Raw genomic sequence first — 17,217 nt, forward strand, 5'->3', positions numbered from 1 at the left:
GGCTTAGTAACTGCTGTGCTGTGGCACGGATACCTCTACAGGCCTAGAGCAAAATGTTGAAGCCCTTTAGGCCCCGATCCTGTGATGCATCGCACAAAGGCAGACTCCTGTGCCAACATTGAGCCCTCTTGACATCAATGGAGCTTTGCATGGACTAAGAGGTTCAATACTTTGTAGGAACAGCGGACTTATTTTTAAAAATCTCTTAGCAAGGGAATCATCCGTTTTCTTTAAGCCAACCTTATTAATAAAAAACTAATACTCACCACTTGCACTGCATCTTCAGATCACTTTACAATTAATCCACATAGCACTTCTACACACCTCACACCTGATACAGTGGGTATTACCATGGCTAGTTACAGATAGGAAAGCCAAGGTAAAGAGGTTAAGGGACCTGCCTAAGACCACAAGGGAACTAATGCCAAAGCTGGAATTAAAACTTTGAAGTTCCTGATGGTGAGTTCTGTGCTCAGACCCAACAGTTTGTCAAAGGCACCTTTTACCATCACCGTGTGTAGCCCAAACCTCCAGCAAAAAGCCAGGTGATTTTTGCCTTCCCTCACTTTAGTGGCCTTCATCTTTTTCCTGAAAGTTATAAATACATGCTGTCTCATAAACCGGTTCTTGGCACCCCTTATTGCACCTCCAGCAGGGATTTCGACAGTGAACTGGATTACAAATGGGGCCCAAAGGTTGGCTCCGAGTCTGAATTTCTCCAAAATTTGGGGATGTTTAGATAGCAGATGTTAGTACTAACCTAGATATAGCCACCCATAAGGATCATCTTCTGCTTATAGCCAAAGCAAAACTTAATAAATACTATTTTATAGTGCCCTCCATTCCAGGATCTCCAAATGCTTTAAATTCAGTGAAGACTCAAGCCTCACAATGTCCATATGAGGTCTGAAAGTATTTCTTAAAAAAAACCTCCCCTTCCCTCATGTAAAGAGGGAAAATGACAGAAGGAATTTGGGTCTCCAAAAGTTACAGACGACTTTGATAGAGCCAGAAACAAAATCCAAATCTTCTGACTGAGTCCTGTGCTGAATCTCTATATTTCCATTTTTCTCTACCATATCATGTCATTATGAGACCTTGATTACACAGTGCTTGAAACTAAAGAAATTATACTCTTCTTCCCATTAACTTTACAATGTTAAGCAGAAGGTTGTGCTAACAGTACAATTACAGAAGTTGGTCCAATAAAAGATCTTACCTCACCCACCTTGTCTCTCTTACGAATAGCAATTACATTTTTAAAGGAAAGTTATAACAATGTTATGAAGTTTAGCATAAAAAAAATCAGACACTTTAAAATAATCCTTTAATTATTAGCGTAGGATTTAAAATGACAAGCCTCAAAAGCAGAGTAAGAATGCTAATTTTAAAGACACTTTTATACTTAAATAGTTTAGTCAGCAATAGTTTCAAATTCTTTCACTTATTTAGGGTTGATCCTACCTCAGCCCCATCTTGTAGTATTACCTAATCCTGAAATGAAGCCATAAAGCATAATTTGTTACACCACTTTCATTTCCATAGGAAACATATTGATCTCAAACACAATTGTCTGTTCTTCCCTATCAATGTCTCTATGCCTTTCCATACTCTATACCTCTGCACAGAAAGCCCTCCCAGACATGCTTCACCAGACCACTAACCTTTCTTTTCTTGTTTTGAAATAGGACAAGGGACAACTGTAAGATGATTTAGGATACTGAAAAAAAAAATCTTAAAAATCAGAGCCAAAATGGGATTTAAAAACAAAGCAGTAGCACAAACTGAATGTTATCCAGTATCAGATCATGCACATTTATGCTTCTCATATTATTTGTTTGGCTCAATGTATAGAAAACTGAAGAATTATAATCAGTAACGATAGTACACCTCAGTTACCTGACCATGGAAAATATTGCAAAGATCAAAACAACCACAAGAAATAGATAAGTGTAACTCAGCTGCTAAAGTGCCATGCACATTTATACGGCTATACAATGACACTTGATTCCATTTTCCCCTCTTGCCACTTTTCTACTCATTGGAAATGCTGTTTAATATGTACTAACATATTACATGAATAGGTAGATGTAGCAGAGACAGAGAGGAGTTTGCATAAAAGTACATAGGGCTGGGGAAAGAGTATAAAGGAAAGGTGACATGTTTAGGAAGGAAAGGGAATCCTTTGAAACAAAATACAGCAGCAGCATCTGGCCTGATCCCAGAAGAGCATGGAGATGGACAAAATGATGAACTTCTGCTGAGATTAATTTTTACTTACACAATGAAACTGTATTGGAATTGGTTATGTAGATTTGGGAACAAAGGCTTATTTTAATTGATATTTAGACTTCTATGCATTCATTATCCTATTGCAGAAGTTACATTAATTCATGCAGAAATTTCCTAACCATGGTAAGAAAGGGGTACAAAAAGGGCCAACAAATTCTACAGGCCTTCAATGTCAGTTTATTCTCAGTTATACCAGTGTTTTTCTTCAGTGAAGTTGCCCTGGAAGAGAATTTGGCCCATTAAGTGTAATTGGAGACCCGTACACTCTGGTATTGAAGAAAAAAGTTATTCTGGATTTACACCAATTTAACTGAGAGCAGAATTTGGTTCAATACCACAATTAGTATTGAGGAATACATTCGGGTTTATCAGTCTCTCTGCAAAGTCTGACAAATACTGGAGACTCTGTACAAGTGTATCTGTTGTCATTTTGATCAATTCCATAATTGAGTCTGACATTTATTTTTTACTGGAAGTTTTTGAAAAAAAGACAAACCAGATTTATTTTCATAAAAGACTTACGACAATCACAGAAGACATTTAAAATTAATTTTTTAAATAGTTTTAAAAAGTAACTAAAGACCAAGCCCTCCCTTCTTTATACAGGCAAAACTTCCATGAAAGGCATATTTTCTTTGGAGTGTGGCAACAACTTGGCTTTAAAAATAATTTTAAAAATTATACTCCAGCTCCTGAGATGAACATTAAAAATGTCAGGCCAAAATCAGCCTTTGGACAATATTTAAGGACTGTAAAAAAAAAAAAAAAACCCCAACAAAAATCAAGCTCCATCACTGTGTAGATACTGTATATAGGTCCCACTAAGCGTTTAGGCCCAGATCCTAGAAGGTAGTTAGGCACCTAAATACCTTTAGGATCTGGTCCTCAGGGCCTTGTACTGCACTGCTGAAGACAAAGGGCACTTTGCCATTGACTTCATTGGGCACAGGAAGAGACCTTTACTTAGGGTGACCAGATAGCAAGTGTGAAAAATCAGGACAGGGGTTAATAGGGCACCTATATAAGAAAAATCCCAAGTATCGGGACTGTCCCTATAAAATTGGGACATCTGGTCACCCTACCTTAACTTGTCTAGGAAATGACAGCATTCTGAGGGCTGTTTTTGGTCAGACAAAACCCAAACTGCAGTAGAAAGAGGAAAAGTAGGACATAAAGTTTTATTCTGAAATGATATCTGGCCACAACAATAAACTGTAACAAATATTCACTAAAACAGTCTTACTCCTGTCATCAGCCGTACAATACATACAGTATCATAAAACTGGTCACTAGGATTAAAATCCACTACAACATATGTAATGTTAAGTGGTGACAGCAGCATCTCACAGAAAATGATACAAACAGATATACACAGTCCACATTCAATCATTTGTCACGTTTTCAGTACACACAGTTGCAGCATATTACAGTCACGTGTCTAAGTCGTTGCTCAATACAAACCCAAGCTACTGCTTAGACGTAATTGTAGCAGTTGAGCTGAGTAATTACAATTTGTAGCAGAGATGTACAAGCCCCTACAAACAATAATTCACAAATGCTTTTTTTATGTAAATGCTACCGCAGCATCAAGTTGGGCAATATTAAAATCTTTACCGACAGCAAGAATTAGAAAAAAAAGAAGTTCTCTTTCTACTTACCAGAAATATTCTTGATGGGGGGAAAAAGGTTACAAAATGGAGAGCATCAAATAATGCACACACTTTCCTAAAGATTAAAATATAGCCCAATGCTACTTATATCTGAAGTGTTTTAACATTCTTCATGGAGTCCTTTAACACTCCAAACCACCCACCAAGTTAAAAGTGGCTTAAGTGCCTTGCACCCAAATTGTAAAAATCCCTGGCCACTCTTATTAGAGCCAGGCACATAGAAAAGGAATGCACTTTGGTTCATACCAAATGCCCTGGGATTAAATCGCACTATAAAATTAAACAGTTTGAGGTAAATTTTTACAAATACAGTTGATTTCTGTCTAGTGTTACCATAACAAAAACATATTAAAAAAATCAGTGTGATGTTAAGATACAACTAACCATGAAGTGCCATCTTTAACCCCTTAAGCAACATAGGAGTTACTACAATAACAGAATGTTTTATCCAACATAGTGTGATCACCTTACGTTTTCTATTAAGGTCTTGAAAATGTACAGGATGTTTTAAGATAGGAATAGCATTTAAAAATAGACTTCATCCTTATCTAGTATTCAAAGGGTTAAAGAGGCCAAGATGCCTGCCCTACAACATGGCATTTATAACAAAAGGCACATTGTTAACACCAAGAGCACAATTTACCCTCTGTTGTTAATTTACACATCTTGCATCACTCTGTTGTTCCAATACTCTTAAGTGGTAATGAACACTCCAGTGGTGCAAGAAACTGAGCCAAATGAGACTGCAACTAAAGACAAGACAACACTGTGCTATTACTAAATCTGAAAATAGCTCAGACATCTCTAGACAATGGTAACAAGTGAGACTAAGCACTGTTTCTAAGCTCCTTCTATCAGCCTAATTATCAGAGCCCTTATCATTAAATCACATCAAAGCAAGAGGCAATATCATTTTGTTTCCCCCTCCTTTTTACATTTATAAATAAACTACAATAAAAAGAGCTATATCACTAAAATTCATAACATAGCTACTCTTTTAAATGTAGAGGAAGTTTACTATATTTGGGTTAAAAAATAGCTCCGCACACTCTATTTTGGCTTAAAAGTTTCCGGTAGCATTTATGAAAAAAGTCAATCACAAATGCATTACTGGCATTTAAAAACCGGTTACATGAAAAAAAAAATGTAGTGGTTTTAGCCCACTAATGACCCATGAGCATTCTGTATATTTTCACCTTAAATTTATATTAAAGGCAGGAACAGGTTCCAACGTTTAATTTAAAAAATACAGTGGGGGGGGGGGGGGGGATCATTTTTTTCTAACATAATGGAATTCCTGTTTTTAACCCTTGCTGATTCCCTAAAGAGTTATGAGGGAGAAGAGATCCTAGGAGCCTAATTGGTTTATTTTACATGTAAATCAATGTTTTTCCATACCTAGAAATTACCAATTGTAAATCACCAAATATATAGATTCCAGAAACCTCTGTTACCTACTTGTATTATATTTCATTTTTTTATATATTGCACTTCCATATATTATATAAAATTGTGTACACAACACTTTCTAAATAATTTAATTTGACTAGGGGCAGGAAACTATCATTTTAAAAATATAGTAAGAAAAATTAGTTTATCAATGTTCTAATGTTTAAAGTTATCAATCATCAATAAACACCATCCTTTATCAGAAATTAATTTTCTGGGTTTCTTTGTGTATTGACTTTTTGGCAAATAGTTGTATTATATGTTTCCTGAGAATAGTGTCTTTTCTTTTCCATATCCCGCCCCCACTGTCTTAAATTAAATAAAACTTACGTTACTTTCTTTTTACGTGAAAAATCTGAATGACTATTAATGAGAACTTAACCGGAAACTTTCTTGGCCTCTCTGGGGACCATGCTTTAAGTATTTTTAATAACTTTTACAAGTAATTTAATGCAATCTGTGCATAAAAAAACTATTTATAATAAAGTTATTGAAGTTTTATGCAATCCACCCTAATCTCTCTTGTTCTAATATCTGCAAATCCTTCTAGATTATATTCTGCTTTCTTCAAAATTCCCTTTTCATATACTTCATACATCCAAGATAGATCATGGTCATTGCTTGTGATATAATACTGATTTTAACAAACTGTTACTAGTGAAAACATGTTACATGTGTGACCATTCTCATCCTAACTCTAGAGATCATCCCATGAAAAACAGCATCTTCCTTTCACGAGTGCAGTTGAAAACAAAAAACACACAAACACAAATCTATGTAAATTTTTCTACTGTTCCTTCAAAGTTCTCTTCAGCTACCATGCTAAAGATTCATTCAAACCACTTGTCTTTCCCACAATGTTTTTTCCCTTAGAGATGTAGTGCATCAGTTTATTTCACTGATTAAGCTGATGTCTTCCAATCATTTCACTGAGGAAACAATTAACACTTGCAGATGCTCAGAATTAACAATCTTTAGGTAGTAGCTTTCTTGTCTAGTATCTTGTTTGCTAAAAATGAATAGTCCTCTAGAAAGAGCAAAACAACATTTGCCCTTGTATACTGATTTGATCTGAAGTTAACATGTGTCAAAGAGGCCATAATCCATCAAACAGATTGACTGGGAAAAAAAATCTGTGAAATTTGTGTAACATTTGCAGTCTGGAAGATACAGTATGAAGATGAAAGAGCAAACAGCTCTGAATGTGTGATGTAACGAGGCCTAGCTGTGCTTAGGCAGTCAGAGAAGAAAACAGGAGAGAAAAAAGAAACCAAACATGAAGAATATTAGGTTATACACCTAAAATTATGTGCAAAAATGTTTGCTTTATATTACTTTATCTTTAAAAAGTAGCTCATCTGTCATGTTAAGATTTAGAGGAACACACATATTCCCACCTTCATTTATCCTCCACTGTCTGCTCATCTCTACACATAGCATGAATGCCAATAGGGTAATTTTAGTCCTGGACACTTTTTTTTTTTTTTTTTTGCTTATATTTGAACATTTGTTTTAATCATTAATGATGCATTTTGTTTCTAAAAAAAATCTATGGGGTGTAGCTGTATCATTGTTACAAAATATCATTTCTTCCAAGCTGCTATATGGAAAATGACAACAGTGTTTGCAGAATTAGACCACAACATGCAAACACTTACTCATGTGAGTACACCCACTGGCATCAAAGTAAGCAGTGTGTGTTTGCAGGATCAGGGCCTTTATCTGTAAATGATTTCAAAGAAGGAAGAGCACTGCAAATTTACCCCAAAGGAAAACTAATATGAACCATGGGAAAAAAATGGTTAACACCTTTGATACCAAGCTGTAATGCATGGCAGTCATGTTATAATCAGTGGCCTGCCACTGATGTTTATTACTGTACCACACTAATTACAGTAAGGCTAATTATACTTTAGAAAACAAACATTTTTAAAAATAAGTATAAAAACTTAAAGCATTGTCCCCATATTTTTATAAAAACAAAATCACATTTCTTACATTTAAAATGAGTGCTGAAAAGATACAAATGAATAAAGTTATTGAGCAAATAAAAATCTGAGCTACTTTTTCATATGAATAAGGCTCAGCAATGTAGAATTTCTCATATGACCAGCATTGGGTTATTCAAACTCAGCTAACAAGTTTTGGCAACACTGTTCTCTGCTGAATATTCCCATTTGCATCTGTCATTTGTGCCAAATTAGTCCTAAGTTTTGAAACCGAGCTTGACGTTGGAGGTAACTTGGAAATTGACGTTATAGCACCAGTGCTTTCCATTATTCTTTTTGCCGATGTCTTCTCTCCAGTTGGAGGCTTTGGCAAACGTCTCCTAAGCCAGGGATGCCGTAAAGCCTGGCTGGGTGTCATGCGTATGGCAGGATCCCATTCTAAACACTGTTTTAAGAAGTCAAGGAAGAGGGGATCATCACATCCCTTTAATGCGTTCCCCCACTCTCTGCTCTCCGGCGGGCCACGCAATTTTCCCCTTCGGGACCGGCCACCATTGAGTATTATAGACCCATCAGACAATGTGGTAATGGTACAATAACGAGGATAACCTTTAGAGCTCACAAAATTTTTGGCTCGTTTGGATGAATCTAGTAGTTTTGGGGAGGGCATGCCCAATAGCTCTATCATACAAGCCAGTTGGTCCCCTTCATCTTCTCCAGGTAAGAGCGGGTAACCTGTTAAAAGTTCTGCTAGAATGCAGCCCAAGCTCCACATATCAATAGGCATCCCATAACGAGCACCAAGGATCACTTCTGGAGCCCGGTAGAAACGTGACTGAATGTAAGTGTAGACACGTTGATGTTCATAACAACTAGAGCCAAAATCAATTACTTTAATACCACTTCTACCCTGTTGCTTCAATAGAATGTTCTCTGGTTTAAGGTCACAGTGAATGATTCTATTTTTATGCAAAGCATCTAAGCACTGTAAAATCGAATGGGCAAACTTGCGGACTAACGGCAGGCTGAAGCCCTGAAATTTGTTTTTCTTTATTAGCTCATAAAGGTTCATGCTCAGCAACTCAAATGTCATACAGATATGGCTGCGGAATGTAAAGTTTTCCAGCATGTGAATAACATTCATGTTGTTATCCTTATCCTGCTTCCTTAGGTGCTCCAGAATTCTAATTTCTTCTGCAGCTTGGCGGTGGAAACGTTTTTCATTTCTCACCATTTTTAACGCCACATGTTGATGTGTCTTGTGATCATAAGCCTTTACAACTTGCCCAAAACTTCCTTTCCCTATAACTTTCAAGACTTCATACCTGTATGCAATATGATCATGGGGTATTTGCACGTAAGACCCCTGGTCATCATCATAACCACCATTGTTTGGACCTCCAATCACACCTTGCCGCTTCTTTGCATTTGGACCCAAAAAGTATATTTCAGGGTAACTGAAAATTTCATGATGCTCAAAGGCTGTTAGTTTTTGCATGTATTGCTTCATTGCTTGCTCTGGTGTCATAAAGGACGCTTTCGCTTTCCCTGTTCCATCTGTAGATTTTAAAGAGCTGGAGCTCCCTTGTCGTCTATGAGCACTGTCCAGCTGTCTGTCCTGCACTACTGACAATCCAGATTTGCCTACTGTTGCAAGCCCATTTGGTTGTGTTGTTAGAACTGTCCTCTTGTTGCTATTATCTTCGAACAGCTGTTGAACCTGAATCTGTCCGTGGCTACCAACGTGCAGGTGTTCATTCATTGTGTGTTTATTGCCTCCAACCTAAAATTCAAAACAATATTTCTCCAATTAGAACATTCAGTTCCACGCTACTTTTATGTTTCAAAATTCCTTCTGCTATTCCCCACCATGCCCAATTTACTTCAATTAACCATTTTTCTAAAGCTGTTTAAAGATAGGTTAAAAATATGACCAATATCCCCATGATATCTTTAGTTATTGGTCATATTTTAAAGATCTTAGCACCTCATATACTTCTAGACTTTCCTCACTGTCACGACAATTTAAATAAGAGACAAAAGGATATGATACTATAATTTCTCCAAGGAATCTGTAAGGCAATAGCCCAGTAATATCAAAAAATACGCTGGAGAGAAATTAAACTTGACTCTACAGAATATAAAGTAGAAGTTTCAGTTATGCTTGAGATTCACATAGCCTGCAAGAACAGCTATTGATAAGGCACTTTCAGTTCCCTCCTCTACAAATTCTTGAAAAAAAAAAAAAATCAGGATTTTAACTCCTTCCAAAATTTGCTGTGGGTGAAAAGCTGTCACATACAATTTTAAGCCGCAAGGAATGTATTTTGACATTTCAAAAGAAAATAAAATCTGGACATTACATAAGTGCAAGAGCCTGAGTTTATCTATAGCCACAATTCAGCATAGCATTTAAGTCAATGGGACTTAGAGCACATATTTAAGCACTTTGTTGAACTAAGTCTTATATTTATATTACAATAAAACCTATCAGGATTGAGTGCTGGACATTGTACAAACACAAAAAAGAAAATCCCTGCCTCAAAGAGCATACAATCAAAATCTATTTTGCACTCCAGTAATTTAAAAAATTAGGACTGGTTTTAGAAATTACATTTTGTTTTTTATAGTTTGTATGATAGACTAAGCATGAATCTCAAGCATTTTCAAACAATAAAATATGTGAGCAGAGGTGTGAAAAGCAACTATTTGCTTAACCGCTATTTGTAACAAGAAACAAGAAAGATATAAGCAAACACTTGCTCCTAACAGATATTTTTTGTAATTTCTCATTTGCTCTATGTGCAGTGTTGTAAAAAGGGCCTTATACACTCTTTACATACATTAATTTCATTCTGTACATTAAAATGACTAAAAAAATAATTTTCTGTAACTTACAACTCAAATTCATCCTTAGTGTAACTCTGAAATCCATGGAAGAATAAATTTGCGTCTTAGAGTAACAGGATAGCAAAACTAAGTTTTAATGTAACTAATTTATTCAAATTACAGTAACAAAAATGTAGTCAATGGAGTTACACTAGGGATGAGCTTGGCTCTATGGACCTGATATTTGAGAGGTCTCAGAGCCCACAACTCCCAATGACTTCAAGTGAAGTTGTGGATGTGCAGTACTTCTGAGAAACAGGCCTTAAGAATCTAAATGCATCTTCTTCATTCCCTGCCTGTATTGAACTAGGAAATATCAGTTCTAACTACATGGGGTCTGATTTTTCTACATTAATTTCTTGGAAAAACTTGCAAGGAAAAATAGTGAAGCTAACACTATGAAACCCCTAAGGGTTTGTATTCATTTACAAATACGAGATCTAAGTCATTAACACAGCCATACCAACCTTTGAAGTCAATTTCACAACTGCAATATCAAGACATGGTCTGTGAATGACAGCTCGCTTACATGTAGTCAAAACAGAGGGAATTATTTTTTATCTACAGTTGTTAAGCTCACTTGGCTTCATGCGCTGTACCCTATAAAACCACCCAAAGGAAATAGTTGCGCTATAATTATTTACAATACATTAATTCCACCCAAAACTCAAACAACAGTTCATGTTGCTATCAGAACCCCAAAATGATAAAGTGAATCATAATAAAGAAGCAATATGATGGGCTGACAAAGGCTCTGATTGTACAGATATCCAGTAGAACCAGGACTTGTCAGTCTGATGTTACAAAAAATACATGGGGGGGAAACATCTTGTAAAATACTTCTAGAAAGGCGGTTACACAACATACTCTTCTCTCTAGGATAGGTCAAGGCACTTGGCTTTCAGCCTTGTTCATCATAACATACCAGAGGTATATGGGTATCAGGTGTAGCATACTTCATTGCTTATTTAGCTGCCTGCAACCCAAGTGCGCATATGTATGAACACCTTTTTTTGATAGATTCAAGTGTTCCTGTGCTTCATAACTTCTAAAAATAACTCCTTATTAGCCAATATTATACCAATGGAGCAGCATTATTGAAATGGTTTTATTATCATGTGTTTTATAGACCTAAGACAAAGCCTCTGCCCTGAAGAGCTTGCCCTCAATATTAGATATTTAAAGCACACACAATTTTCATAGCATAGACCACATCTTAATAAAGAGATTTTCTTATGAATTAGTACATGATTGTATAGGCCTTTCCACTCAAACTCACATAACAACTTTGTGACAATGTGAGTAACTGATTATATGGAAAAGTAACAGTAGGAAAGTAATGTATTTTCAGCTTTCTTAATGAGATTTAGCAGCGAAAGACAAGGAGAATTAGCAGCATGTGGCCAATCAGCTCTTCATTGACCACAGTTTGGAAACCTCTGTTATACTGTAATTTAAGTTAAATGGTAGGATTATGAATTGAGGCATAGATGGAAGATAGTCAGCAAGGGAAAGTTAACTAGAAATAGGGAAATTTTAGGAGGATCGTGATGTAGAAGAACAAAGTTGAGTGGTGCATTGTAGAAAGGTCAGTCCAGTCTCAAGTAGTGGGAGGAGACTAAGAATTGCAGTAATACAGGAGAAGCCGGCAGAGTGTAGTCTACAAGAGTGGGTGCAAAAGGTAATAAGTGCACAGATGTAGGTAGATGTAAAGGACGGAGATAAGAAGCTGGTAGATAGACTCTGTAGGACATAAAGGGTTGAATTAGTTTACCAAGAAAAAAATACATTTTGCAGGTCATGTAAGATTCAGGTTTGTCACCAGTAATGAGAAGGCCTTGAAAGAATATGGCTTAATTGGAAAAACCGGACCTGAAAGGTAACTGATAAGATAATTGAGGCCTCTTCTTCCTTCTATCAGGAATAGTAAATAATAAGGAAGGATTGTGTGTGTTGAACCAGCAATAACACCAAACTGGCCAATTCCTGGTTTTTAGCTAAGTTAGAAACAATGACATCACTTGTTTGTTAAAGGGTATAAAAGGGTGAACTCTTTAAGGGTTCATTGATAATAGCTGCCTGATCAAGGTGGAGCTGACCAGCATGGGTCTAAGCATCCCTGGGATTAGCCCTTTTGTGAGTATTTTGATCAAATACTTATAAATGCTTGTTACTGTATGGATGTATTAAACCGATTTTAATTTAGGCTTTTTAGACATGTTTAGAACAATTGCAGAACTACTATTCAGTCTTTAGATTGTATAAAGGAATTTATGGTGAAATGGGAATTGTGGCAGTATTCTATGCTAATAAAATAATAATAATAATTAATAATAATTCCAACTGACTCATAGGGGGATGGGGATTTGCATGATCAGGGCAGAAGGTAATTTACGGAAGATCATCTTTGCTGCAGCATGTTGATTGGACACAACAGTGGAGAGATGAGACACAGAGAGATTGCAAAGAAAAAGTTACAGTAGAGTCTAGACAAGAAATGAAGGATTTTGAAAGTGAGGCATAGAGAGGAAAGGGCAGATTTTGGAGAAGAAAAGGACAAAGAGGAATCAGTGATGATTCCAGATTTTCAAGCCTGACTGACCAGAAAGATAGTGACTATATCAATGGAAAGGGTTAAGAGGAAACCACACACTCTTTAAAAAATCAAAAACAAACAAACCTCTACTTGGTGCATACACAGCAGCCTGTCTGCTTAGCCACATAAGTTACCATGATTACAGCCAAAACCAGTGTCCTGATATTCACACCTCTTCCTCTCTGACAACATGCCCCATGAAGCTACATACCACAGAACAATTAAATTGTTGACTAACAAGGTGGGAGACAGAATTTTCACAAGAGTTGCATCTAGACAATTTAAGTCACTCATGGAAGAGGTAAAATAGACAGAAGACCTCTTCACTTTCAGAATTAAATGAAAAACTCATTTCTTCCCTTGGTAAATTCTTCATATACACAACACAATCAAACCCTGTAAACCAGCCAAGCTATTTCTCCTACGGTCTGTGAAGGCAAAAGGGAGAGATTGTTATTTTTATTTTTAGTTCCTTGGGAGGCACTCAGACACTATGGTGATGGGGGCCATTTAAGTATATGGATAGAGGGAGGGGAGACAGTTCAGACAGAAAGATGAGACATTCCATTTTAGACATGACTGATTTGAGGAAGCAGTGGGACATAAAATTAAAGGGGTTTTAGTCAGCCAGTGTTAACTGAGGTCACCGGGACTACAGTTCCCAGAATGATCATGTAACAGACATATCCAAATGGTTTTTAAAGTTACAATCCGCTATTCTAATGTCACATCTGATTCTTACTATAAAAAGTTATGTTAGCATCTTCTACAAACCACAAAATAATAACCTACAAAATTCAGAGGCAGCCTGCAATATTCCTAAAACAGTAATCAAGGCTAAATAAGCTGGGTGTGGTAGAACATATATCCCAAAAGCACAGATTCTAACTATCAGAAGTTATAGGGACCCGAAAGCCAACAATAATGTACTTGGCCCACCCTTGTGGCCAAACAAACAAAAAAACCCACCAGGTTGGGAGGTCTGTACTGTCCTGACTATGTCCCAACTCTCTAAGTAGAGCTATGCAAGTGTATCACTATACGCCTATGCAGAGCCCCAGTTAAATCCAAGGGGCTCCACAAGAATGGACCCTATGAGCCTGCACAATCATTGCCTATGGCTTTTGTTATGTCTTATGTTCTGTTTTTAACAGAAAAATTTAAAAACTGCCTCTAATTCTTTGTAACTCAATTATCACTTTAACTCATTCACATATGCATAACTCAGATTTGTATTTGTGGACACATACTGAATTGTACATATATGACAATGTTGATTTTGTGCAAACAGATACATCTTTGATTTGTAGACTATCACATCATTCTTTTCCAGTGCACCCTAAATATATTATTTAGTTTTTGAAAAGCCTATTCTTATTGTAAATGGATCTAAATAAGATGCTTTTAACACAAAAGCATAGAAAGTCAGTGCAACAGTAATATCCAAATGCAGTTTCACCTTCCATCAGCCTATAATCACATTATAGTTTAAAGCTCTGCCATATGTTTACCAAGATAACATGTGAGCATCCAATGAAGTAATTATTAGCTCAAAAAAAAATTCTAGCAATGTTTTTTAAATAATAAAATTTTCACCATTTAAAATCTATGCAATAAAAAATTGAGATATTTAGTGCTAATATATAATCATATAGACCTGTCTAGCCACTCAGTCACACAGTCAGGACAGATATGCCTTCTCTCATCCATAAATAAGTGGCACACTTGTGAATTTCCATTCCTATGGGATTAGCTAGGACTGGAAGATAATGTGAGATATCACAGACCTGAAAAACAAAAGTCCTCTTCAGGTCAGGCAGCACATGCTTCCTTAGGGACACTGTGCTGCAGCAGCAATGTCAGTCTGTCACCCACTTACTGTCCCTGAATACAGTAATAGCTGTTACCCTGGGAAAGCGCTATCAGTCTGAGCTAATCAGACAAATGAGGAAAGAGCAGCCTTCATTTCTCACTGTAGTAAAGGCCACCCTCTAATGAAAGCGACAAACCTCATTTTCAAAACAATGTCATTTCACAGGAACACATCTACCAGCCCAGGCCTTCCATGCAGATTTGGGAGGTGTAATTTGTCACCGAAAACCAGACACTAAAACAGATTGGGGAGGGAGGGGGAAAGAATGCAGCTTCTCAATGGAACCACAAGATGCCAGTTTCAAAATCAGTCCTGTGACATTTACCAGATTCTTTCAAATGAAATGAAATCTATGTATACATTGTTCATTTTTGCAGATAACCTGGCTCAACCCTCACCTGCCCCAGCCTTACCCCTTCACATAGGACTCTTGGGGGAAGGGAGGTCTACCCCAATCATGCAAACTTCAGCTGACTCCAAAAAGCACCTCCTCTCCCCATTATAATACCTGTTGAAAGCTAACAGGAATGAGACATGATGAGACAGGCAGGGTAATTAATGTGATCTCTCTCTGTGTCCTTTCTAGCCTCATTCACAGCTCCCTGGCAGACAGGCTGTCTGGCAGCCTGTCTGCACCTAGCACGTTTATTTCTGTCAAAAGGGAGCAGGAGGCGGCTGGTAGGTGGGTTACTGCATTTGGAGAATGAACAGGCTCTGGGGCTGGAGGATTTGCATCACAGGTGGGATGAGATGGGGGAGGGGGGGATCCTTTGGCCCGCTCAGGGCGGCTGTAAATAAATCAACCCAGGCCTTTGCTCCCCGCCCCCTCCATTCCCGGCTCTCACCGTGTTGCTGGACCTAAGCGGCGGCAAGGCGATGGGTGACGGCGGGCCGGTCCCAGCTCCCGCCCGGGATCCCCCGGCTCCAATGCCCGGAGAAGACTGCAGCTGGCGGCCACTTTCCCCTCCCCTGCCTGCAGAGGAAGGGAGAGGCCGAAGGTGAGCGAGGCGAGGAGCCAGGTGGGACGGCCCTGGGGCTTCAGCGGCTCCGTGACAGAGCGGAGGCGGGGGGAAGCCTCCCGCCGCCGCCGCCGCCAGACCGTGGCTCTGGCTGCGCCGCAGGGGGAGAAGCCACGAGCGGCGGCCCGCAAACGTGGCACAGCCGGAAGGTCCCGGTCCGGGATCGGGCCCCGCGGGTGCGCGGCGCTTGTCAGCCAAGCGGAAACCCCGCGGCCGGGGCACCGGCGGAGGGGCAGCACAGCCGGGATCGGCGCCGCTCCGGCCGAGAGAAGCCACTCGGCCAAGCCGATTTCCGCCCGCTTCCCTTCCCCCAGATCCCCGCCACCCCCTCCCGAGCCGGCGGCCGGGGTCTGCAACCCCGCCAAGGGGGGCAGAGGAGCCAGCACGCCCCAGCGCTTCCCTCCGGCCCCCGCCGCCGCCATGGGGTAAATCGCACGGCTGGGCTGCCCCCCGGCACCGCGCCGGGCTGAGCCCTTCTAGCCCGGCTCCGGAGCCCAGGCCGCGCTTCCCGGATGAGCGGGCTGCTCCCGCCCCGGGCTCTTCGCCCCGCGCCCTCCAGTCCTTACCCGCCGGGTAGGCAGCTCCCGCAGCCGCGCTCGCCGAGGCTTTCCTGGCTAACATGGCCGCTGGAGAGGGGGCAGAGGGAAAGGCATGTCAGGGCTGCTCCGCTCCGCTCCTCCTCGGCCTCTCCGGGCGGCGGCGGCTGCTGCGGCTGCTGCTTTCCTTCTCCGATCCGCTCCCCCTCCGACACACGCTGCGCTGCATCCCCCCGGCCCGGGCCCGGGCCCGCCGGACAGACCCGCGGCCCCGCTAGCCTCCTTCTCCTCCGCCAGCAGCAGCAGCGCCGCCGCCGCCCCGGCCCGAGCACATCACCCACCCCCCGCCCGGCTCCGGGCTCCGCGATCCCCTCACATAGAGCAGAGAGCGGGGGAAGGCGGCCGGCCAGGACCCCCCCTTCCCCCCTGCAGCAGCCCGGCACACACAGCAACAGGAACAAACAGTCGAGTCGAGGGGCAGCAATCTCCGCCCCCAGCCACCTCCCTTCCCCGCCCTCTCCCCGCCTGGCCCCAGACACTTTCACTTTCAGAAACTAAGAGCCGCTGGCACGCCCCGAAATTCCCAGCAACCCCAAAGGAGAAACGCTCCCCGCCCCATCCCATCCCAACCTCGCCCTCTCCTGCTCCTAAAGGGCGTGTGGGCAGGGTGGCCGTGGTGACCATCTCTTGATGAGTCCTGCTGCAGCTGTCCTCGCCCCCCTGTCTGTGCAGGTCTTCCCTGGGGGAGGCAGCTGAGTGCTCGCCCTGCAAAAATTAGTAGCCCTGCAAATCTGCGGCTACCCGCTTTATATCCGTGGATATCAGCATCTAGGGTTGGGGCTATCCATGTTTGCAGATCATGGATGGATGTGGCTCCAAATGAGGCCTCACCAGTGCCGAATAGAGGGGAATAATCCTTTCCCTCGATCTGCTGGCAATGCTCC

General features: G+C 40.3%; 1 protein-coding gene across 3 annotated transcripts; it reads right to left on the bottom strand.

Annotated features, from left to right (window-relative positions):
- Window positions 1-3,067: 3,067 nt before the first annotated feature.
- DYRK2 (dual specificity tyrosine phosphorylation regulated kinase 2) lies at window positions 3,068-16,936 on the bottom strand. 3 transcript variants are annotated; one of them, XM_067564070.1, is made up of 4 exons: window positions 16,904-16,936; window positions 16,304-16,363; window positions 15,564-15,691; window positions 3,068-9,143 (listed from the first exon to the last, which is right to left on the bottom strand). In XM_067564070.1, exons 2-4 carry the CDS (start codon window positions 16,356-16,358, stop codon window positions 7,542-7,544), a joined length of 1,785 nt encoding a protein of 594 aa, XP_067420171.1. In that variant the 5' UTR covers window positions 16,359-16,363; window positions 16,904-16,936; the 3' UTR covers window positions 3,068-7,541. The 3 variants fall into 3 exon arrangements, with proteins under 3 accessions (XP_067420171.1, XP_067420170.1, XP_067420172.1); XM_067564069.1 differs by lacking the exon at window positions 16,904-16,936 and having other exon boundaries at window positions 16,304-16,597; XM_067564071.1 differs by lacking the exons at window positions 15,564-15,691; window positions 16,904-16,936 and having other exon boundaries at window positions 16,304-16,376.
- Window positions 16,937-17,217: the final 281 nt, after the last annotated feature.

Source organism: Emydura macquarii, unplaced genomic scaffold (assembly GCF_026122565.2).
Source record: "Emydura macquarii macquarii isolate MOO-44397 ecotype Brisbane River unplaced genomic scaffold, CSIRO-AGI_Emac_v2 contig_2636, whole genome shotgun sequence".
NCBI lineage: Eukaryota > Metazoa > Chordata > Testudines > Chelidae > Emydura > Emydura macquarii.

Coding starts and splice junctions, on each gene's coding strand:
- DYRK2 (XM_067564070.1), bottom strand. CDS start 16,358: ATGTTAGCCAGGAAAGCCTCGGCGAGCGCGGCTGCGGGAGCTGCCTAC. Junction 15,692..16,303: donor GGGAGCTGCCTACCCGGCGG/GTAAGGACTGGA, acceptor CTTCCTCTGCAG/GCAGGGGAGGGGAAAGTGGC. Junction 9,144..15,563: donor CGCTTAGGTCCAGCAACACG/GTGAGAGCCGGG, acceptor TTTGAATTTTAG/GTTGGAGGCAATAAACACAC.